The following is a 25,034-nucleotide window of genomic DNA, read 5'->3' as shown; positions in this document are numbered from 1 at the left end:
AGAAATAGACAACAGTATAATAATGGTAGGGGACTTCAATATCCCACTTTTTGAAAATAATTAATTAATTTATTTTTAATCTTTTTTTATTTTTGAGAGAGAGAGAGACAGAGACAGAGTGCAAGCAAGGGAGGGACACAGGAGAGGGAGATACAGAATCCTAAGCAGGCTCTAGGCTCTGAGCTGTCAGCACAGAGCCCGATGCAGGGCTTGAACTCACAAGCTGTGAGATCATGACCTGAGCTGAAGTCGGACGCCCAACTGACTGAGCCATCCAGGCACCCCAATATCCCACTTTTAACACGGATAGATCATCCAGACAGAAAATCAACAAGGAAAATTGGACTTTACTATACATTAGACCAAATGGGCCAATATATACAGAACATTCCATTCAACAACAGAATACACATGCTTCTCAAGTGCATATGGAATAGTCTCCAAGATAGATCATATGATGATAGATCACAAAGGATGTCTTAAAATATTTAAAAAGAGAGAAATCAAACCAAGTATCTTCCAACCACAATGCTTTGAAAAAAGAAATCAGCAATAGGCAGAAGCTGGAAAATCAAAAGATGTATGGAAATTATACATAATCCTGGACAAAGAATAGGTTAAAGAAGAAATCAAAAAGGAAATAGGGAGGGGCGCCTGGGTGGCGCAGTCGGTTAAGCGTCCGACTTCAGCCAGGTCACGATCTTGCGGTCCGTGAGTTCAAGCCCCGCGTCGGGCTCTGCGCTGATGGCTTGGAGCCTGGAGCCTGTTTCCGATTCTGTGTCTCCCTCTCTCTCTGCCCCTCCCCCGTTCATGCTCTGTCTCTCTCTGTCCCAAAAATAAATAAACGTTGAAAAAAAAAAATTTAAAAAAAAAACAAAAAAAACAAAAACAAAACAAAAAAAAAAAAACGGAAATAGGGGCTCCTGGATGGCTCAGTTGGTTAAGTGACCAAATCTTGATTTTGGCTCAGGTCATGATCTCATGGTTTGTGAGACTGATCCCTGAGTTGGGCTCCACACTGACACCATGTAGTCTGCTTGGGATTCTCTATCTGTCACTTCCCCACTCATGCTCACTCTCTCTCAAAATAAAGAAATAAACTTAAAAAAAAAAGGGAAATAAAAACATCTTGAATCAAACAATGGGAACAACAAACCAAAACCTGTGGAATGCAGCAAAAGTAGTTTTAAGTTTATAGCAATAAATGTCTACATTGAGAAAAAGGAAAAATCTCAAACAATCTAACTTTACACCTTAAGAGACTAGAAAAAGAACAAACTAAGCCCAAAGTTAGCAGAAGGAAGGAAATAACAAAGATCAGAGCAGAAATAAATGCAATAAGACCAGGAAAACTATAGAAAAGATCAGTGAAGTTAAGAGCTGGAAAGATCAAATAAAAATCTTTCAATCTTTATTTGAAAGATAAAACTACAAATTTCTAGCTAGACTAAGAGAAAAGAGAGAGGACTCAAATAACTATGTAAATGGCAGAGGAGATATTACAACTCCTACTACAGAAATATAAAGGATCATAAGAGACTTTTATGAACAATCATACATCAACAAATTAGATAACCTAGGAGAAACTGATAAATTCTTAGAAACATACAACTTATGTCTATTTCAAAACAGACCGATAACTGGGGTGCCTGAGTGGCTCAATCTGTTAAGCGTCCCACTCTTGGTTTTGGCTCAGGTCATGATCTCATGGTTTCGTGAGTTCAAGCCCCGCACAGGGCTCTGCATTAACAATGCAGTGCCTGCTTGGGATTCTCTCTTCCTCTCTCTGCCCCTCCCCCACTTGTGCTGTTTCTCTCTCAAAATAAATAAATAAACTTAAAAACAAAACCAGACCAAAAACAAGGAAGGAGATTGACTCAGTAATCAAAAACTTCCCAATAAGAAAAGCCCAGATGGTTTCACTGGTGAATTCTACCAAACATTTAAAGAAAAATTAATGTGAATACTTCTCAAATTCTTCCAAAAAATGGAAGAGGTGGGAACACTACCAACCTCATTTTTGAGGCCAGCATTGCCCTATGCCCAAAGCATAAGGACACTACAAGGAAAGTAAACTACAGACCAATATCTATGGCAAAACTTCTCAAGAAAATATTAGCAAACTGAATTTAATAGCACATTAAAATCATTGTACACCATGATCAAGCAGGATGTATACCTGGAATGCAAGGATGGTTCAATGTATGCACACCAATAAATGTGATACATTAAACAGAATGAAAGATAAAAATAATATCATCTCAATAGATACAGAAAAAGGATGTGACAAAATACGACATAATTCATAAGAGCTGTCAACAAATTGGGAATAGAAGGAACATACCTCAACATAATAAAAGCCATATATGATAAGCCTACAGTTAACATTATACTCAGTGTTGAAAGGTTTAGAGATTGAAAGCTTTTCTTCTGAGATCAGGAACAGGTCAAGCGTGTTCATTCTCACCTATCCTACTCAATCAATATAGCAATGGCCAGAGCAATCAGGCAGGAAAAACAAATAAAAGGCATCTAAATTGAAAGGAAGTAAGACTGTCTTTGTTTGCAAATGATACGATCTTACATGTAGAAAATTCTGACGATCCCAACAAAAAGTTAGCATTAATAAGTTATAGTATATAAAATCGACAAACATAAATCAGTTGCTTCTATACACTAACAATGAAATACCTGAAAAAGACATAAAACAATCTTATTCATAATGACATCAAAAACAGTATTTAGGAATACATTTAAACAAGGAGGTAAAAGAAAACTATGAAACTGTGATAAAATAATTGAAGGAGACCTAAAGAAATGGAAAGATATTCCATGTTAATGGATCAGGAGTTAATACTGTTAAAATGTCCATTCTACCCAAAGCCATCTATAGATTCAATGCAATCCCTTTCAAATTTCCAATGGCATTTTTCCCAGAAATAGAAAAAAAAATCCTGAAGTTTGTACTGAACCACAAAAGACCCAAAATAGCCAAAGCAATCTTGATAAAGAAGAGTAAATTGGGATGCATCACACTTCCTGTTTTAAATTATACTAAAAACCAAAGTAATTAACATAGTATGGTACTGGCATAAAAGACAGACACATAGACCAATGGAACCTAGTCAAGAGACCAGAAGTAAACCTTTGCGTATACAGTCTGCTACTATTTTACAATGAGCCAAGAATACTCTAGTGTCTTTAATAAACGTTGTCGGGAAAACTGGATAACCACATGCAGAAAAATGAAATTGGACCCCTATCTCACACTACTCATACAAATTTAACTCTATATGACTTAAACACTTAAACATAAGACTTGAAACTGTAAGACCTCTAGAAAAAAAATAGGAAAGAAGTTCCTTGACATTGGCAATTATTTTTTGGATATAACATCAAAAATCTAGCAGCAAAAACAAAAATTAGTACATGTGATTACATCAAACTAAAAAGCTTCTGCACAGCAAAGGAAACCATCAACAAAATAAAAAGGCAACTTACAGAATGGGAGAAAATATTTGCAAATCATATGTCTGTAAAGGGGTTAATATCCAAAGAAAGGAAATCGTACAACTTAATAACAAAAATACCAAGCAATCTGATTAAAAAATGGGCAGAGGCAATCCCATTCCAGAGTATATGTCCAAAGGAAATTAAAACAGGATCTTGAAGAGATATCTGCACTCCCATGTTCATTCCAGCATTATTCATAATAGCCAAGATATGGAAACAACGTGTCTGTCAGTGGATAGATAAAGATGTGTATATACATATATACAATGGATTATTCAGCTATGAAAAAGAAGGAAATCCTGCTATTTCAAGAACATGCAAGGACCTTGATAGCATTATGCTAAGTGAAATAAGTCAGATGAAGACAAATGCTATATGGTATCAGTTATTTGTTTAATCTAAAAAGCCAAACTCATAGAAACAGAGAGTAGAATGGTGGTTACCATGGACTGTGGGGGAGGAAATGGGGAGATGTTGGTCAAAGGGTACAAACTTCCAGTTACAAGATGAATAGATTCTGGGGATCAAATGAACAGCATGGTAATTTTAGTTAATAATACTGTATTGTATACCGAAAAGTTGCTGAGAGAGTAGATCTTAAATGTTCAAACTATGCAAAAGAAGTAATTACGTAACATGATGGAGTCATTAGTTAATGCTTTGGTGGTATTTTACAATATATATCAAATCAACATGTTGTATATCCAAACTTGTAAAGTGTTATATGTTCAATCATATCTCAATAAAACTGAATACAAGTAAATAAAATATAATAGTCAAATCATAATTAACCAGATGATAGAAATAAAGGTGGAATGAAGAGAGGGCATACAACAGAATACCAAAAGAGATTTGAGGTGAAACTCAATGAACAGAATATCTTATGTTAGGGTCAAGCATAGGAGAAAAAGTAATTTTATCATTTCTTCTTAAAAAGAAATGTTAAGTGTTGCCTGTCTCCAGTTTTGTTTGCCTCCTAAAAATGGAACCAAGCAGATTTTAAACCAGTTGTTAAGTCTCTAAAACATCGAAGAACATGATGGCCACGTTGCCTTTGATAACCTTAGCTTTGTTAGTACGTAAGGTTGCTTGAGTTAGGAATCTTCTGGTTTGTGACTGTCCATTTTTAAGAGATTCCTTTGTGGAGCATTGCTAGGAGCCATTGTGGGCTCTGCCTACAGCCGTATCTTGGGGATCAGGATCTCAAAGAGTAGAGGAGCAGCTTGTAGTAAGGCAGAAGAGGAAGAGAATACGTTCTGTGTTTTAGAAAAGGTGAAAATAAATTCTCTTGTGCATATCAAGGGAGTTTTCCAGTTGGAAGTGACATAGAAGCTACCACCATGCCTTTCAAACCCTTTTGGTGAAGAAGGAGTAGTTAACTTCATAGAGCAGAGCCCTGTGGAGAGTGTGGAAAATGTTGGTCTCTATGACTTTCTGCTTTGGGGTGCTAACCCAGACTGGCTCAAATGCAGGTAGGGTGGCTTGGGTTCAGGCTTCTGGAAACCAGGACATGCAACAGAACAGGTGCTGGCAGAGGTGTCTACCCAGTTGTGGGCAGACTCTTTGGATCTGTAGTAATAACAGCCCTTCCCACTGATTAGCTAATCCAAGCTTGGGTGCTTTGTGTCCTTCCAAAAGTAATGGATTATGTGCTCCTGAGTTATGTGTAGCATGGAGAAAATTAGTTCAGATGTGAGCTCTTTTTCCCCCTTTCTTCCAAAAGTGACTGGATGCTTGGCAGGGTGCATAATCACATGGTCTTCAGATCTTTTAAAAGCGGATTTTCCTGGGCCTAATCCCAGGGGAGTTGGATACACTCTCTGGTAATTACTGATTCAGCTCCCATTGGTGTTGACCTGAGAAATTTAAATAAGAATTCACACACACACACACATCCTCAGGTGAAGGCAAACCTTAAACTAGATTAGTCTTCCATGGTCACCTTTTCTTTAGGATTAGGAGAGAAGGAAGCCCAAGAGCAGATTTGGAAATAACCCCATTCCCCATGGTATCATAAGAGGCTAGAGCTATTGAAGGTGAAGGTGAAAAGGAAGTGTCAGCTAGGTACTGGCTCATGGTCCCAGCAGGACCAGCCTGTCGCTTCCAAAGGCTTCTTGTTAAAAATGGGTTTCCTGGTCCTTCATGCCTGGGCATTCTCAGGAGCTCACATGTTTGTGTAGCAGGCTCAAGGACTCTCAAGTTCACATCACTGGCAGACTGTTTGGAGTTTCTACGTTTCTGAGGTAACGTGGGGCAGGGCTTTATTCAATGAGACACTAAAATCATTTGTACCCAAAGCCTGTTATGCTACTGAGCAGTGGCACCTTCAGTTTGTTCCTCTGGGGCTGGTGAGGGAGTGGGGGGACCCCGGGTTTGGTAACATTTACTACACTGGTTAAGAGCGTGCCACAATCCGGGATGCCTGGGTGGCTCAGTAGGTTGAGCTTCTGACTCTTGGTTTTGGCTTAGGTCATGATCTCACAGTTTCTGAGATCAAGCCCCACATCGGGCTCTGTGCTGACAACACAGAGCCTGCTTAGGATTCTCTTTCTCTCTCCCTGCCCCTCCCCCACTCTCTCTCGCAAATTTTTAAAAAATAGCATGCCACAATCCAAGCAGCTCTCCTCCCTGGGGTATGCTTCGGTTTTAGTTGTTTAAAAATACACCCTGAGACAGAAATTTCAGGACACTAAGTGACCTAGAATCAGTTCAAAGTTTATTCTGTTCCTTCACAGAGCTCAGGCATTCCCACATTGGTCTCAACTGCCGTCTCACACAGTAAATTCCTTTTATGTGTGTGAGCGGGATTGGACCTCCCAACGTGTTTTGGGGAGCAGAATCAGAGGAGTTTGCTCTGCTCTGTGAGGGAAGGAGTTTAACAAGCATAGATCTTTCTGAGAAAGCCACACAGAGGTTTTGATGCAATTTTCTTGAAAATATCAAGCCACAATTTTATTTTCCTCAAGAGAATGGGTCAGTGTTCCCCTAAAATCTTGCTTACCCTGTTAGCATGAATTTGTATTTTTTTTTTTAATTAAAAAAAAATTTTTTAACCTTTATTTTTGAGAGAGAGAGAGAGAGAGAGAGAGAGAGTGAGCCAGTGGGGGAGGAACAGAGAGAGGGAGAGACACAGAATCCAAAGCAGGCTCCAGGCTCTGAACCATCAGCACAGAGCCCAACACAGGGCTTGAACTCACAGACTGCGAGATCATGACCTGAGCCGAACTTGGACACTCAAGCGACTGAGCCACCCAGGTGCCCCATGAATTTGTGTTTAAAGTGCTGGAGGTACATTCTGTTTATGACTTACTACAAACAAGGAATCAGAAGGTGAGGAGAGTGATGTGTGGGAAATACAAATCATACAAATCTCAACATCTTGTTGGAATTCAGCAAAGAAAGAATCTCTGTCTCAATGCTGATAATAATAACCCACCACCATTTTTTAGTGAAGATTTATTGTTGTGCTTACTTTATGTTCATCCACGTAAATTCCCATAATGACCCCATTAACTACTATGGTTTTTCCCATTTTTTCAGATAAAAACACAGAGACATGGAGAGTGGGCAATGTACCCAGATCGTAAAGCTAGGCTGTCAGTGTGCAGACTGGGCCTTAAGCATCAAGCAGTCTTTGGTCTCTGCTCGTCTTGTCACTTGTGCTGGTCTCTGTTAACTTTAGGTTGTTGGAGCTGCTCATTTCCACAAGTGCCCAGGATGCAGTCCACACCCTCTACTTACAGTGGGATCTCTGGACCAGCAGCATGGCAGCATCTGGAAGCCTGCTGGAAATGCAGGATGTCAGTGCACCTTCCTGCCCGCCCGGGGGCTACTGTACCACAAGACCCCTAGAAACTCACATGCACGTTCAAGTTTGAGAGGCACTGCTCTCTGCTGCCAGAGAGCAGTAAGTATATCCTTCACACTTTCTCTCCCTTCCCTCCCCTCTACTGAATCTTGTCTAGTAATTTTAATTTCTTTAAAATTAACAATGACAGAAAAATCACAATGTCTCAAAATATCTTACCGAGAGTACTCAAAGCTACCCCACAGAAGCATGACAAGGATTTCGGAGCATCTTTGAATTGCTTTTGAGAAATTAAAGAAAAATTCCAGCATCACTCTAAGGTGATGGGTTTCAGAATTCACAATCACCTATGCTTTATACATACACGGGCACAAGGGAGACATGGAGGTCCAAGGGGTCTGAGAGACTCCATCCTTTCTTGTGTTTTGCACTGGGCCACAGTTCCTGAGCAGATGCTGCACAACACGGAGCCACCCTGTGGTAGAAGCCTTGTTGACAGAGGGGACAAGTGAGAACCAAGCTGTCAACAACCCCAGTTCCTGCCAAACCTCATTTGTCTGCCTGCCAGCCAGGATTCTGAACATACATTTGGGAATTTTGCCTTTTGCCTTTTACTGAATGTGAAGTTCTCCTGTGTGTGTATGTGTTGCCTCGATAAGCTGACCCAGTTTAGGGATAACTAGAATATGTTTTGGTTTACAAGATTCAGAATCTATTTCTAGAAGAGGGAAGTACTCTAGAACCGAAAGGGACCGCCTCTCCCCACCGTGCGTAGGTCCCCCTTCTGAAATTACCATTCAGGCGGTACCAACATTGCAAACGTAAAGGGCAGGACACATCTGCTCTGGGGATGGAAGGGGGAGGGCTTCCAAGGACCACCTCGCTCTGCCAGCCAGCTGCAGAGCCTGATGTACTTGAGGCCAGCATCGCGTCCTGGTCCCTCACAGGGGCAATGCGAAAATATGATTTAAGAAAATGGAGGCATCACGAAATGCTGCGTGCCGGTTCCTTCTAGATGTTGTTACTTTGGACCCAGCGTTTCAAAAGTTAAATTACTCAGGGTAAGCCGCAGTTTTGGCAGAATGGCATTAAATCGCACCATCTTTAGAGGTTCTGTGTCTTTCTTGGTCAGAAGACATATCTGTTGGAATCCTGGGCAGTACTCAAAGCCTTTTTTTTTTTCTTCTTTAAATTTCAGGCTATACATATATGTGTGTGTGTGTGTGATACACACACACACACACACACACACACACATATATATATATATTCAATATTTATTTTTGACGGAGTGTGATTGGGGTGGGGCAGAAAGAGGGAGACACGGAATCTGAAGCAGGCTCCAGGCTCTGAGCTGTCAAGCACAGAGCCCAACGCAGGGCTTGAACCCACGAACTGTGAGATCGTGACCTGAGCTGAAGTCAGACGCTTAACTGACTGAGCCACCCAGGCGCCCCAGGCTTTATATTTTTAATGTTCACTTTTGGCATGTAGAGCCCATGTAACACGTGTGGTTTAAAGAATACCCGCATGCCTAACCGTCACAGGGGTGTGTCTTTAGCTGTGCCCCCCAACTCTGGAGGCTGTTCAAGGTGCTCGTGAGGCAGTGCCTGGCTTGTGGCAGCTGATGCACGGAGCAAGATGCTCACTTCAAACTGAAATGCATCTTTTCCTCCAAGTCACAGTATTCGGCTGGCCTTATTAGCGTCAGAACAATAAGTAGCTAATGAATTTACTATAATGGCCTCATTGACTTTGCAAAGATACTTAACTAAACACGTTTTTTTTAGTTTAATGCCTTCACTTCTGCCCCTTCAGGCCCTTCCATGAATAGACCACAGAGCAAAAGCCCATTTTTTTTACCTAGAACCATGGGCATGCCTAATTTGTAATGAGTTTGCTTCACCTTCCAGTGACCTCCCTGGAAACAGAATAACAAAAGCTTAATCCTCATGAAGCTTCTGGGGAGTTCAGGGAACAGCAGTGATTCCTTACCTTAAGGTCAGACCACACAGGCAGCTGTCATACACTCCTGATTTTGTCAAAAATCTCAGAACATTCACAGTTAAAAATATTTTATTTAAGTTTACACAAAATACAGTCATGTACAAAAATGTACATAACGTTTTTCATTCAGTTTACATTTTAAAAAAGGACAACTGTAATTTCAAATACTTTCTGCTTATATGTCGTGTAAACATTGTTCTGGGCCCATATTAGTAACTAAAATTGCATCTACTCTTGGAGATTTGCATGACCGTATGTATAGGTGCTTTCAGACTGAGAAAGAGATCTGCCAAACCCATTTCTCAAGACGCGAGCATGACCACAACAGGCTGGGTTCCAGGCAAAATGAGAGTCTCTAGAGACATAACTGCAGCTTCCCAGCCACATGAACTTGTAGGTGTACAGATTTCATTTTACAAACATTTTTGTGTACATCGGTAATTGACCCCAGCCTATGTACATCTATTATGAAGGATCGTGGTAGAAGAAGGCAGGCACCCACAGGGGCACACTCTGGATTCTGCAAAATGGCCAGTGCCCCAGTGCAGTGCCCGACATATAGATAGATCATTCTTGTTTGGAGCGTACCATGCAAGGTGTGAGTGTGCACAATTTGAATGAACACTCGAAAATATGTTTAGCTAGTCTTACATCAAAATGTACTCTTGAGTACATTTTGAGGGTCAAGTGGAGAAAACATAAAAGAAGGGAATAATAGAAAACAAAGCACACTGAGTTCTGCCACACACAATGTGCTTCAGAAGAAACACTGCTTCACATTTGAGTACAGTTTTGTCTCCCCCTGTTGACATAACCAAGTGGATACTGAAAAGAACATCAAGGAGATGTTGATCATGAGGCAGAAACCACCTCTCTCCACCTAGGGGTGGGGAAAAAAAAATCCAGGAAGCAGTGTGTCAGGAAGATTCTTCTTGAAATCAAAACAGAATTTAGACTACAACCAACTTTTCATAAAGCAGTTAATAGTTTATGGTACTCAAATACAAATATACCATCAAAAGTAGTAAGGTGTTACTGTTAAGAAAAGCGGTATCTTCATTATCAGATTAAGAATCTCTTAAAAAGTTCATCAACCAACTGAAATTTGATTTACCTTGTAAATCTGATCATTTCTGGATACTGGGCCCAATTCTGTCTGCTGGGAACTAAGAAGTTCCAGAAAGAACCAACCTAATTGGCACCACGACCGCCCCTTGTATAAACCTAAATATTCGGCTTATTAGGAATTCTAAGCTCAACCACATTAACAAATGCTCAGCCCCCAGGGGCTCCAAGACTGCTGGCCTCAGGACATCTCAGTGCAACATTTATGCTTCAAGCACAGCGCTGCGGCATTTGTCCAGAAATGCTACACCTGGAAGCAGGCACGCCCTGCAAGAGCCTCTTCAGCCACCACGCAAGAATTGCATCAGAATGAGACAATGCAAAAATGACACCAATGTCACAAACAGAGATGTGGCTGAGTCCTGCCTAGGCAATAAATAATAACCTTTAGATTTCAAACTGTCAATGAAAGGGAAGAAATCTAATTTTTAGCTCTCAATGCGTTCTTATAGCTAGCAATTCAAAAAAATTAGTTCCCCAGCTTGAAATTTGGTTTGGTCTTCGATGGAAATTTCCCCTGAATTGGGAGATCACTGAGATTGTGTGAGCTTTCTTCTACCAGTTTAAGACAAACATGCTGTCTGAAAAACTCAGCAGGCCCTGATCCTAAACCCTGCACAAACATGTCTGCAAAGTGAGATTTGAACTAAATGATGCAGAGATGAAATGCAGTCATGATACCGTACTGAATATAAACATCTATTTCAATGTTTACTCCAGACTGAACACGATAAGAAGCAAATGCGTGTGTGAAAATTACAAGCCTCTGCTATTTCTCATTCTTACAATCATACCATCAAGTTTATTCACGCTTTACCTTTACTTATCATTGCTATTAAATAACCCTTGACATTTGTTTTGTTGGCATGTGCTAATAAACACACACACATTCCCAAGAGAGCACAGGAAAAAACCCCAGTCCAGAGTATTCTGTGTGAAGCCAATTAAGACACTGCCTCTAGGGCCATGAGACCCTGGGCTGCAGAAATGGTTGCTGTGGAAACAAATTTGCCTCAGCCTTTCTGGCAGAGCCAAAACCCACTGCCAGGTCTTCAAATAGGGTCTTGTGTAAACAGGGCTTTTCCGCCTTTAATGTGGGCGCCATTCTAGGAAGTATACAGATGAGAACTTACAAAGGAAAACACAACATTCCATGCACAATTTATTTGACTGTAACTTGGTGTTTTCTTTTATTCATCATACAAATTTGAATGGGGAGTCCTGGATAAGTCTTTTACTTAATTTACCTTTGGCAGAAACAACAGATTTCAAACATTTAGTAGCTTCTCATTTATATAGCATTTTTCTTTTAAAATTCTGTGTGTAGCATATTAGTATTTTCAAAACAATACTCTTCAACAGATGTGCTTTAAAGGTTAACTGGTAATGATTTGATTTATATTATAGCTTATTTAAGAGAATAATTACTTAAAAAGGACACACTAGACATGTATTTCCTTAAAAAATACGATTTTTGGTCATGTGAATGATTCATGTTCAGATTTCAAAAATAGAAAACATCCTAAAGTGCTTAATTTTATTTATAATATAACTCCTTGAAATTATAGTGATCTGTAATGTAAACAGTAGAGCAAAGAATACCAAACTATATATTCATGTACATTTAAATTTGTAGGAATATGTACCGTCTTTAAATGTGTGGATTAAAACAGGACACTTCCAAACACAGCTCATGCTTCTCTATATGATTATTGTTAAGAGCAAACTTAAAGGTATTCTTTTTCCCCACTCCCGACTTAAAACGATTTTCAACTGACACCTTCTACCTCACCTCAGCAATGGAAAACACTCCTATAAATCCAGTCTGACCAGTTTCTCAAGAGCCCATTTCGAAACTGACAACCGGTCTGTATAGAGTTTAGCGTTCTCTTTATTTTCTTCTTATTATCAAACAAAACAAAATGGTACCCTTTAAGAAAGCAACTCTCAAAACAGAGGAGGGCAGCCTTGCTCTTCTGTTCATCCTGCGACTTGATCTTTAAAAGGCAGAGCCTGCTGAAGTGCCTTCTCTTGGCAACCAGTGGCTGGTGTGCAGACACTTGACCTCAACCTCACAAAGCACAAAGGTGGGCCTCGGACGGACAGGCAGAAACAGAATTCACTTTCCTCAGTGCAGATGCAGAAGGTTAAAAAGGAACAACAAATCACAAGGTGACATCAGCACAGCGAGAGATGAATGGTTTGGTGCTTTAAATTCCCTGGTCTTCCCCAAATGTCTAATATAGACAGCTTTGTGACACAGTCTTTGAAAAAAATTATAATCATAAGTGACCACACACCCTTATTTTCCTCTTTATACGTACATGATCTTGAAAATAGTGTGATTTAGATTCTGCCTTCGGCTGAGTTCTGAGGGCTACATTTACCCCTCAGGGGATTTTAGTGCAGGTTTACTTTAAAAAAAAAAAATTAAACTCTGGTCAGTACTCAGAAGGGTTAGAACACAGGCTCGCTCTTTCTCTCTCTCATGATCCTCAACACTTAAGCTAAGAAGTAAGCAAGATCTTTTATGTTTGGTAAGAGTCAAATGAAACCAAGCCCCAAACAGGATGTCATAGCATGCTGGCCTTGCTCAGTGTTTGGTGTTAAAATCTGAGACTGATAAGTGCAATCCATGTTCAGGAAAGAATTTTCCAGGCTCTTCACCCTGTTGCCTGAATTAAAAATCAACATTAATATAGCCACATTCCCTCCATCCTCTGCAGATGATCCAGTCCTAGTCAGGAAACAAAATGCTTCGGCAGCTGAGGGAGTCTTGAAGAAACACACCATCAAATAGATGACTGCACTGCCATTTTGGGCAGGTACGGCTTCCGTCTTCCTGAGAACAGAAAGGGACACGATCCACACGGGTGGGGAAAGGCGCAGCTCTGTGGAAAGGTCACGAGAATGGCCAAGGCAGCAAACAGGGCTCCAGCACGTGTTCCCACTTTCCTGGGAAAGAGAACATGGACCTGCACAGCGAGTTCGTTCTCTAGAGGGAAGTCTTGAGCTTGTTTTCATCACAGTTAGACAGAGAATGGTCTCCTGTTTCTCAATTATCCAGGGAAAAATAGTGTATATTCTCTGTAGATGAGCGTGTCTCAACGTAGTGATTCAGCACGGCCAACGTTAGTAAACCTTCCCCTGCAGTATCCACGTGCACCCGTGGGATCTTGACTGTTCCTTGCAAAAGTCTTAAGTCGGAGCAAGTTACCCTCTCCCATGCAGACAGCTTCTAAGACAGGCGATGGAAGCTGGAGCTGCTCCCAAAGGCCCGGAGGCAGTAGGGCTGTGTGCTCTGAGGTCCAGCTCCCACGCTGCCTTCCGGGTTTTGCAGAGATGCTATTTACCAGGGGAGGCGGGTAGCAAGTCCAGCCTGCACCTTCAGCCCCCTTAGTGCTGGCTGGGGCTGTGCCCCTTACATGGACTTGGAATCAGTGTCTCTCTTGCTGATGAGCACCTCCAAGAGCCTTAATTTTGCCTTTATGTGCTTATATTCATTGTATTCTTCAGCCATAGGAGTGCGGTCTTCCTTCTGGACACTTCTAACGGAAACAAAAGGAAAGGGGGCTGAGGATCGTTTAGATGATATTGCTTATCAGGTGAATTATCATCATGTAGAAACTCTGCAGTTATCAACCTGTAGAATCGGTGTTCCCAAGTGTCACTTGGAATCAAGACTGATGCTGGGCTTAGACAATCAGCGAAAGACAGCTTCCCCCAGAAGGCACCGTGCAACTGAGTTTTTGTAGTTAATCTGGCATCTTGCAGAATGATATGAAGGACTAAAAACCGAGAAATGTTTTCTCTCTGATGTTGGTGTATGAATTTGCATTAAGAGTCTCTGTAGACTGAAATCCTTTATTTATACTTAAATGTCTTTTCACTTTTATAGATTTCATCTAACGAACTATTAAGTTTCTAATTACCAACTGGGATACCCATAATTTACAGGTTTAAAAACACAGAGTTAATATCCTGATTATAAAATCAGTCTTGGAATTCAGCAATTGGATCACATAATACTAATAAAGCTTTATAGTTTACTAGGAATCTTATATGCATACCTTTTATATGTGCAAGTACTAACTGAGAGCTTATTGTAGGCCAGGAACTGTGCTAAGTACCCTGTGTCCATGATCTAATATAACCCTCACCAGAGCTTGATGAAATAGTGCTGCCGTCTACATTCTCAACCACTGAGCAATACAGCCCAGCTGCTTCTAATTTCACTTTGAAATGCACATGTCAAACATTCAAATACCAGGCTTCCTTTTCTTCTTAAAGAGAAAAACAGGGACGCCTGGGTGGCTCAGTCGGTTGAGCGACTGATTCTTGGTTTCGGCTCAGGTCATGATCTCAAGGTTTGTGAGTTTGAGCACCACATAAGGCTCTGTGTGGAGCCTGCTTAGGATTCTCTTTTTCCCTCTCTCTCTGCTCTCCGCCCCCCTCTTGCACTGTCTCAAAAAAAAAAAAAAATTAAAAAAAGAGAAAAATATAAGAAAGTAGATAGCATGGGGCTTATATAATTTTGCTCAATGAACTGAAAGTTCATTGATTCATGCCCTGCCATGTTCAAGAAAAGGGCTCTAGATGGCTTCTCAGCAGAAGGCAATGAAAGGAATAGCCATCTAAGAGTTGACTTCACCCTGCTCTTTGAGGGGCTTCACTGTCCTCAGATATGAAATAATGGGACCAGATTTAATGATATCTGAAGTCAGAGTTTTAAACGTGTATGATAATGCACCTGGCTGGCTCAGTTGGAAGAGCATGGGGGTCTCAGTCTCAGGGTCATGAGTTTGAGCCCAACACTGGGTGTAGAAATTACATACATACATACATACATACATACATAAAAACTTGTATGATTATTATAAATTCCCATTAACTATACTTGCTTAAAACCTGTGAAGTTTACATAATTTTATATAGCTCCTCAACAGGATATCTGCATAAAGTGACTATAATTACATGGAAAAAAAAGATAAACAGACAAACCAAAAATATGTTCAGAAAGAAGAATGGAAAAAACATTAATTCTGGTTTATCATCAGTTATTATTTTGCATATTATTTCTTTTGTCTGCTTGTCTATGTTTTCTAAATATCATACAATGCATGGAGAAAGAAAAACAAGTATTTATGTATAAAAATTCATAGATCCAAATCAGGGACGCTAAAAATACAAAATTTATATGATAAACTGAAATGACCTGGAATACATTTTAAATGCCAAAGTTGATGTTTACAGTGCTTTTACTTCCAAACACTTTTGAGAAGGATGAAAGGGGACCTTTTAAAGGGAAACTATATTTATATTGCTTAAATAATTTGGATGAAAATAAAATCATTTTAAAATGTTAAAACTGAACTTCCATGTAAGAGAGGCAAATAAATCCATTCCCTGTCCTTCCCGGTCTCAGGCTGTGACCTGAGTAAGAGCTGTCTGTGGTCACTAGCAAACAGGGGATGCTATTCCTTAGCATAATGCTCTACAAGGCTGATTATAACATGTCTTGAAACTCACCAGAGAAAGGCATACTGTCAGTCTCATGGACTTACAGCTTCTTGTCTATTTTTCATTCAAACCTGACAACAATCACCTTTGCTTTTAAAATAAGCCTAAAAACATCAAGGTTTAGAATTGCCCTTTCCTTATTTCTCCTTCTAGTTTATGAAGACAAAACCAAACCCAAACCAAAAACCAGTGCTGTCAACTGGAAACTTAGCTTCAAGCTGCTCTTTTTAGATTAGAATTTGATGTGACAGGTTTTATAGATGTTAGCTGAATTTACATCAGTCTTGGATACTATTCAAGGAGCATTTCTTGCTGAAGGATCATACAGACCTCACCATCTCACCGTAAACTGCCAGGGGCCCTGGGCGCAAACCAAGGGACTAGGTTACAGAGAGGAGGCAGAGGGCTTCCCACCTTTGGAGCACTGCATAAATCTGACAGGAGCAAAAGAGGGGTGTGTGTGTGGAGGGGGAGAAGTGAGGGGAAAGGAAGCATGCACTACCTTCCATTTTGTCTGAAAAAATTGTCTTCAAAATCACGAAGTTTCTTTCGAATCCTTTTCTTTTGTTCTCTCATTTCCTGAAGATGTTCTAAGAGTTCCGGTCTGAGAGAGACAGAAAAATTTCAAGAAAATTGGGTTAAATTGGAATTGTTATAGATATAATGAATGTGCAATTTGACAGGGGTTGTGGAGAAGTGGGGGGAAGCATGGAAATGCAAAATCTGTTAAGGGAGCTGAGGGTCAGCAGAAATGGCGGTTTCCTATCCCCTGAACCAGATAGAGCTCCCCGGACTCCCGCAAAGCTCCCGCTACTTATGAAGTCTTATCACTTTATCACTTTTGTTTTGTCAATGCCCATGGCACTTTATCACATTTTGTTTTGAAAGAAAGATCTGTGCTTGGTACATGTTAAATGATGAGTTGAAAAACACAGAACCACAGAGTGCCATTCTAGAGCCCCGATTGTTGAAGTAAGATCTTGCATGCTGCCTCAAATAACATGCAATGGAGAATAATACAAATGCTGAGCTGGAAGTAAAAGAAAAAAACTCACCATTCTATTTACACAGATGTACCCCAGGGCAACTTATTTAAATACAAAGGCTAAATTATTTAAAAACGGTATTCTCATCAACACATTTCAACACCACCATCAAAATGACATACATACATTGAAGCAGCATGGAGGTTTGAAAGCCCGGTGTCTTGGCTGCATTTTGATGGTATTTTATCATCCATTGGGGAAATAAACCCATCAGCATCATCTTCAAATTGGTCCAGGAAGCAACGTGCACTGAAATCGGTTTTCAGAGTGACTGTGAAGTCCGGCTTTGTGTTGCTGTCATCTTCTGAGCCCTCATCTTCTTCCTGGAGATGTAAAACAACCCCAATAAAAATCTGGTTACTTTTCCTGGCACTCTTTCATTGTAAGTATCGTGTAACGACCATTTAATTATCCAGACAGCATATAGTTTCTTCTGTATCTACATTTAGCAACATATATGCACATTATCAATATATAACTGAGCATCTATATGAACACAATAAATAACACAAACACTAAACACAGCCACTCAGTAGGGGGAAAAACTATAAAACTATAAAAACTAGTGTACGGCACAATTAACATTTGTCAAGACTGAGGATATGAAGGAACCACCATTGTAATTTATACCGCAAATCAACTGCAGTTAAAAAAAATCTAAAAATCCCCAGCTCTGTGATAACACATAACAAAATCCACCACCAGCAGTCAGTGCATTAAGGATTCCTTTAGTTGTGGACCTCAGAAAATGTGTTTTTTATTAAGCTATGAACATCTTGAGAAATTAAACAATACAGCCTTTCTGTTTAAGAGTTGAGATTAAAACATATTTTGTGGTTGCTTGATGCACACAATTTTAAGAAAGTTTTGAAAAGATCAAACCATTTATGTTCTCATCATTGGGGTCATAAACTCAAGTATTTTTTTCAAGGAGCTTCCAAGGGACGCGGCTGTATTTTTTAGCATCCAAGATTCTCAGAAAAGCATGATATTCTCTGTCTTGGCAATGCAATTAGAAAAACAATGAAGTCAAATCACAGCTTCTTAGTGCCAATTTAAAGCTATGTAAATCTAAGGATGAAATGATATCAGTCTAAGTGAAAGATTTTAAAAGAAGTAATTTACTGCCAAAATGTACAGTCAGACCAGAAGAGGATATCCTAAGATCTGAAAAATTTAAGAAGTGGTTAAGAGCACAGATACGTGAACAACAGCAAGTACAACATCGGCGGTTCGAGTTGAACCCGGTGACTTCAGTGCAATCCAGCAAATTAATCGCAGGAGGTGGGGGTAGTTACATTGGTGGTCAAAGTATGCAAACTGCCAGGGGTGGATTTCCTTACCATAAAGTTTGGTATGTTTCTAATACTGCCTCTGAGGAGAAATAATGTGAATAAACAAATAAACAGGAAACACAAAAACAAAAAAAGGACTATTGCACAACTATGATGAAAGTACTGCTCTGAAGGCACGAAGATAAAACTGGTCAAAACCAGGTAGCTCTCTCAGATTCCCTTCTGCTGTGACGTCAAATCTTCAATCTCTTTGCTTAGAAGTAAACGCCTCATTATTAATTTTTAAAAATTGAAATTATTAAAGAAGATTTTAAATTTATAGTGTCAAAGTGACTTTAAAACTAATAATTTTAAAGTTTCTCTTTTTTTTGTGAAAGGAAGTTAACAATTCCCACCTATGCAGTTTTTAGAATTAATGGAGATAACGTATGGACCTCGCAAGCTACATGGGGCACAGAGGCAGTGCAGATCAACCTCCTGCCCCCATCCCCTGCTCTCCTGGATGAGGAAGGACCAGGTGGAACTACTGGACAGAAAACTCCACTGAGGCGAGGATTTGGGCCTGTCTGTTCACTGCTGTTCCTAGAGCCTAGCCAATGCCTGCATATCATAGGTGCTTAATTAATGTCTGTCAAACAGTCTAGTAATTCAGTTTTAAAAGAAAAATACAAATTACTGGAGGAGAGTATAGCCTTGTAGCCCAAGGAAGGTAAGGAATAAAAGTCAGGTGTTTTGGCCTAATCAATTACATCCCAAGGCCCTAAGAGAACTTAAAAAGGTGAGAATGTGTCTTGCACACAGTGGGAACTCAAAGCATTTAAAGAGGAAGCTGAATAGATCTATTCTCAGTAAAGCTGTGAAAATCATAGGGGAAAAAAAAAAAGAAATGATAAACCTAGATCTTCAAATTGTAAGACCATAGGGTCCTTGTGCACATTGGGTAGATTCTAGAAGTTATCAATACTAGATAACATCTGAACGACTGAAAAAGAATCCATGATCAACAGTGACTCCTTTAGGATAACCATTTTTCCTTTATTGACAGGACTGGCATAATATTTGGATTTCAATAATTAATGAGGTGAGCTGATCTACGAAAGGAGAGCTGATTGTGAAAATTGATGCAGGGTGATGATGCAGGGTGGCATGAATCTGGAGGGAAGTCTATAACAGGTCCTTTGCCGGACCCAGCCTTACTCAGTATTTATCAATCACTTGGATAAAGACGCAAAAGGCATATTCACAGAATGCACAGAGAATACAAAGTAGGGAGGGATATCTGATATGTTGGAATAAAATGTCTAGATTTAATCAGTTTCACAAGCCTGGTATATAGAAGTGTGATAAGTAACTAATCGAAAAAATTCAAGGTGGTACAATTTAGGTTAGAAAATAAAAGATGGACACGTAAATGACAAGCAATCCAAGGAAAAGCAAGCTGGGGACTGCATAAATCAGCAGTGAGATAGGGCCGTAGGCAGTGGTTCTCAACTGGGGGTCATTTTGACCCTAGTGGACCTTTGGCAAGGTCTGGAGACATTTTGGGAAGGGGGTGGAAGTAGTGCACGACTGGCATCTGGTGGATGGAGGCCAGCCCCCAACGACAACAAGCTATCTGGCCCCAAAAGTCTGCAGTGTGGAAGCTGAATGCACGTGGCCCAGAAAGAGTACAGCGAATTCACAATACATTGACGGTCATGTAGGCATAGAGTTGTAGGACGAACGGCCCTGGCCGTCCAGATAAAGATCAGGATCAGTCCTTGCTCCACTGTCTTGCTGGCTAAATCATATCTAAAATAATGTTCAGTTCTGGGTATCAGTGAGTCCGAGGGCTCTAGGTAAACTGGTATGTGTGTATACAGCAGAACCGGTGGGTGGCTGGGAGGTGACCCATATCACATGAGGAACAAGAAGAAGAACTTGGAGAAAAAACTTCCACAGGCTGTGGGTGAGAGCAGACAGGGGAGGTGACAGTAAAGACATGACGGGCTCTTAAGGAAGAAGCAGTTATGCTCATTCCTTATTGTTCCAGAAGGCAACACTAAGCCTATTAAGTAGAAAGTCATACATTAATAATAACTAAGAATATTATAATTTTAAGTCATTTTTATAGTTATCAAAGTTATTATATTCTGAAATTTCACATTATATATTATTTTTTAGTATTTCAATAATAATTATAAAACTAACACTATAAAATCACTTTTTAGCTAATATTGGAGCTTAGCCCATGGAATGAGTGACCTTACTTCTCCATTGTTGTAAACTTTTCAAGATTCAGGATGGAATCACTTCTTAGAGATAGTGTCTCTATTCTGTCAGATAAATTTTAAATGAAATTCTTATGTTGGGAAGGAGAACTGACTAGACTATCTCTAGGATTTTTGGGCTAGAAGATGTTGGGCTCCAGAACTTGAGCTGGCTCTTTGTCATACACAGCTGGTTTCCTACCATTTAAAACCAGGGGTGGTTTTTAAGGAAACCACATCGATACAATCTTCTGATCTGCACCCATCTCAAATTCTAAATTATATCAGAATTGTCAAGAATTAGTACAATCCAAACACATGCTAATAATTTGGGCCAGTTGGAACAAAATGAACCGAAAGACAACACTATTTACAAAAGCAATGTAAGCATTGCAAAATTATCTGAAATTCTGACCACCACATGGGCCAGGAGAAGAGCCATGGCCAAATTATACTTGTGAAAAAGATAAACTAAGCCAAACAAGAAGATTTGGGAGACCGTCATCATTGATATATCTTCCATTCATTTAGTGAGGCAATTATTAACTGTCATATTTTGGATGTATTAAAGAACACATTTTTATCTAGTAACAGTTCTATGGTGTGCTTCTAAGAGAATTTCTAATTTTCATACACACAACTGCCCAAATTTCTTCAGTGATGGTGATTTCATTCTTGTGTGAAATTACCAGACAAAATTTGTCTTCTTTCATCAACATCAAATCTTATTGTAAGAAAATAGCTCCAATTTTTAAAATATAATATAGCATATTTGCCTAAATTTTATGTTTAGAGCATTTTCATAAAACAAGGTCTGTTTAAAATAATATGAATAGTGAGCACAATCATTGCCTAATACCTTCAAATTAGGTCCATGAAGTATTTAATTAAGGCCCCCAAGAAGTAAGAAAAGGAATAGAATAAATAAGAGAGAAGATGGTGTAACTTCTGGTACCTTCCTTCCATCATAATGATGAGGACATGGTAAGACAATGGAGCAGTTCTCAACTGGTGTCCCTCATGGGAATGAGGCCCTCATATTCTGTAATAACCTTTCCTGACTACAGTAAATAAATGACCACCTCAGGCCTGCAACTTTCACAGAAATATGACAAGTGAAACTCCTGAAACTCACTTCTGCTTTGGGTTTGACATTCCTTTCCAACTTAAACAACTGCTAAAATACAATCACTGATTTAAAAAAACAAAAACAAAAACAAAAACAAAAACAAAACTGAATCTGACTTTTCATCTCTAGAGCCCTGTAGAAGGCAGTTCAGTTCCAGTTATCTGGAAACAAAACCAGGAAAGAGGCTGATCTTGGTCCAGGCCAGTTGGGTCCCTACAGAGATGTACAGACCCGCGAGCACAGAGTGTACTCCCTCTCCAGCAAAAGCGGCCGCTGAAGACAAGGATTACCTGCATAAACTCCATAATTACTATGGGGGCAGAAAACAGAGCATATACTCCAGTGACTGCTGGCAATCGTACTATATTCCCAGATCAAGAGCAGATTATACAATCAGCCCCGAGGACTAAATGTGTTTGGGGAAAGTAAAAAAGAAGGAAGAGTGGGTGAAAGTGTGCCAGCAAGCTGTCAAAGACAAGGAAGATACCGGTCTATAAAATGATAGATTTTGTTGCATGCTATATGTATTGCCCCAGTTGATTTTGGGTTTTCTAGTAACTCAGTAAATAAGATTTCTGTGGAAGTTACCCAATGAGTTAATTAAAAAGGATTCTGGAATACAGAAAATCCATTCCAAAGAGAGGAAAAACAAAACTAAAAAATATTGTGAACCCGCCCCCCCCAAATCCCCGAAAAGCAAAATAAAAACAAAACAAACAACAAATAAGACACCAAAACAAGCAGGGGAATGAGATGCAATAAAGGAAATCAGCTCGACCACAGTATCAGTAAGAGATCACAGGTGGTTCCGGGCACTACTGATTTTGAGGGCACACTACAGGAAGCCACCACCGAGGGCCCAAGCATGACCTCACTGCGTCCACAAGAGGAAGGGAGGCCAGGAAAGTGATAAGGATTCAGCACGAGGTGAGCAGCGGGAGGTCCTCACCTTTATCTCCTTGAAGAAGGAAGCAGTTTCGCCCTCAATAATTGGCTGCAGCAAAGGGCTTCTCCGCTTGCTGGAGGGGGATCCCTGCGACAGGCAGTGACAGTTGGTTACACTGTGAACCCCTCTCCCTTTCCCGCCAGGCCTCTGCTTCCTCTGAATCACTAGGGTTTATTACTGCCTTCGAATTATATACTCTAAACCCTCCCCACCAAAAATTCCCAGGAAAACCAGAAACAACCAAAGTTCTCGTCCAAGTTGGTGCTTCGCTCCAGAGCCCACAACCCAAACCAAGGAGGCCACGTTAGAGCAAGAATAGCATGTGAGTATGTGAACTGAACGCAGAACAAACCTGAGGAGGAATGTGTGCTCCTCACTCTCTCTGCTGCCTGATCGCAATAGGTACAGGAACCCTAGAATTGTTACAAGCTTCAAGTAGAACAACATAGGCCCCTCAGGTGATTCAAAGGTTGTGTGACTTCCCTGTTGTACACTCACCTTATTTAGGGACACTTACTTAGGGGCACTAAGGGCTCCTAACTGGAGAATGAAAGAACTCCTTAGACTTAATCCTTTCACTGGTTAGTTTACTAATTTATTCCACAAAAAATTCCTAGAAAAGTAGCTTTCTTCTTTTTTTTTTTTTTTTAATTTTTTTTTTCAACGTTTATTTATTTTTGGGACAGAGAGAGACAGAGCATGAACGGGGGAGGGGCAGAGAGAGAGGGAGACACAGAATCGGAAACAGGCTCTAGGCTCTGAGCCATCAGCCCAGAGCCTGACGCGGGGCTCGAACTCACCGACCGCGAGATCGTGACCTGGCTGAAGTCGGACCCTTAACTGACTGCGCCACCCAGGCGCCCCGAAAAGTTGCTTTCTTCTAATGTACGTGCCTAAAGTCTCTGGAACCTCATTCCTATGAACAAGTACACTGTCAGAAGAAATACAAAGATCATATCTCAGGCTTAGAAATAAACAAGGAGGGTGGGGCGCCTGGGTGGCTGAGTCAGTAGGGGCTGCCTGGGCAGCTCAGTTGGTTAAGCGTCTGACTTCGGCTCAGGTCATGATCTTGAGGTTCACGAGTTCAAGCCGCATGTCAGGTTCTGTGCTGACAGCTCAGAGCCTGGAGCCTCCTTCAGGCTGCTTCAGATTCTGTGTCGCCTCTCTCTCTGCCCCTTCTCCACTCATGGGTTCTCTCTCAAAAATAATGAACATTAAAAAAATTTTTTTAAAAGAAATAAACAGGGAAGGTGCCTGGCTCAGTTGGCAGAGTGTGCGGCTCTTGATCTCAGGGTTGTGAGTTTGAGTTCTATGTTGGGTGCAGAGATTACTTAAAAATAAAATATTGAAAAAAAAAGAAAGAAAAAAACAAGGAGATTTACTTTTGTAAAAAAATTATTTTAGAGAGAGAGGGGCTGCATGAATGGGGGAGAGGGGGAGGGGGGAGGGAGAGAGGGAGAGAGAGAGGGAGGGAGGGAGGGAGGGAGGGAGGGGGGGAGAGAGAGAGAGAGAGAGAGAGAGAGAATCCCAAGCAGGCTTCATACTCAGGGTGGAGTCCAATGCGGGGCTCAATCCCACAACTCCGGGATCATGACCCGAGATGGAATCAAGAATGAGATTCTGAACAGACTGAGCCACCCAGGTGCCCCTAAACAAAGAGGTTTAAAGCAGGAATGGAAGAGAGGCAGCTAATGTAAGCATGCATTTTAATAACAACATAAAAGCAAGGCCATGTCTGCTGATTGAAATGTTTGAAAGCCATCAGGGGAAGCCCCTAATATTCCTGGAGAGGAGTGCACTGGGACAGAGGCAAGTGATTCCCCAAGAGAAGGACAGGGCATTAACGCTCACGCATAAGCTGGGTGGAAAAGCCAAGACTGGAATATGGGAGGAGGGCTAGCTGGCCAGCGCCTGACAGGCCTTTCCAGAGCTGACAGCAAGCTTCCCGTCCCTTCTTTGGCCAAAAGCCGTTATGCATAAGTCAGAGGATGGTGGTCTCCTTCCCTTTTCTTCTACCTCACGCTTGGCTGCAGCCTCCAAAAAAAGGAGGCTCTCTTGAGTTCCTTAGAGGATTTCTCCCTGGATAGGATTCCCAAGGGGGCTATCCCTCGCTTGGAGGGAGAGAGATGATTATTAACAGTGGGCCCTTGGGACAGAGAGGTCTGTGGACTGCAGAGGCCTAGAGAAACCACAGGCCTGTCCTGCTGGCACTCTGTCTCTGAGGAAAGGGGTAGGCGGTCCACCCAGCATGAGTCAGATCGATGTATACGTCAAAGCATGCCGCCCAAAAGAAAACAAAACTCTATCAGCTTCACATTTGGTCATTTTTGGCAAATATAGCCTCAGTAGTCTGTGATAAATCCTTCACTCCTCAAGCTTATGAACCATAAATATTA

The 25,034-nt window shown here is 40.7% G+C and overlaps 1 protein-coding gene across 12 annotated transcripts in view; it reads right to left on the bottom strand.

The window, feature by feature from the left end:
* The window catches only part of FAM13A (family with sequence similarity 13 member A), a 348,053-nt gene that overhangs the window by 10,150 nt on the left and 312,869 nt on the right, over positions 1-25,034 (bottom strand). For 8 of the 12 annotated variants that reach the window (XM_086704588.1, XM_086704589.1, XM_025921660.2 and 5 more), the window contains 4 exons: positions 22,642-22,725; positions 17,146-17,342; positions 16,476-16,577; positions 9,380-14,001 (listed from right to left, as the gene is read on the bottom strand). In XM_086704588.1, coding sequence (XP_086560714.1) covers positions 13,875-14,001; positions 16,476-16,577; positions 17,146-17,342; positions 22,642-22,725 — 510 coding nt within the window. In that variant the 3' untranslated portion in view covers positions 9,380-13,874. Of the gene's footprint in view, positions 1-9,379; positions 14,002-16,475; positions 16,578-17,145; positions 17,343-22,641; positions 22,726-25,034 lie in introns of those variants that run through there. The other 4 variants (XM_086704590.1, XM_086704593.1, XM_086704591.1 and 1 more) reach the window with 3 other exon arrangements.

Source organism: Puma concolor, chromosome B1, assembly GCF_028749965.1.
Source record: "Puma concolor isolate L17-30 chromosome B1, mPumCon1.1.hap2, whole genome shotgun sequence".
Lineage (NCBI taxonomy): Eukaryota > Metazoa > Chordata > Mammalia > Carnivora > Felidae > Puma > Puma concolor.
Note: the sequence above shows the minus strand (reverse complement) of the source record. Positions and strands in the feature narration are given on the sequence as shown.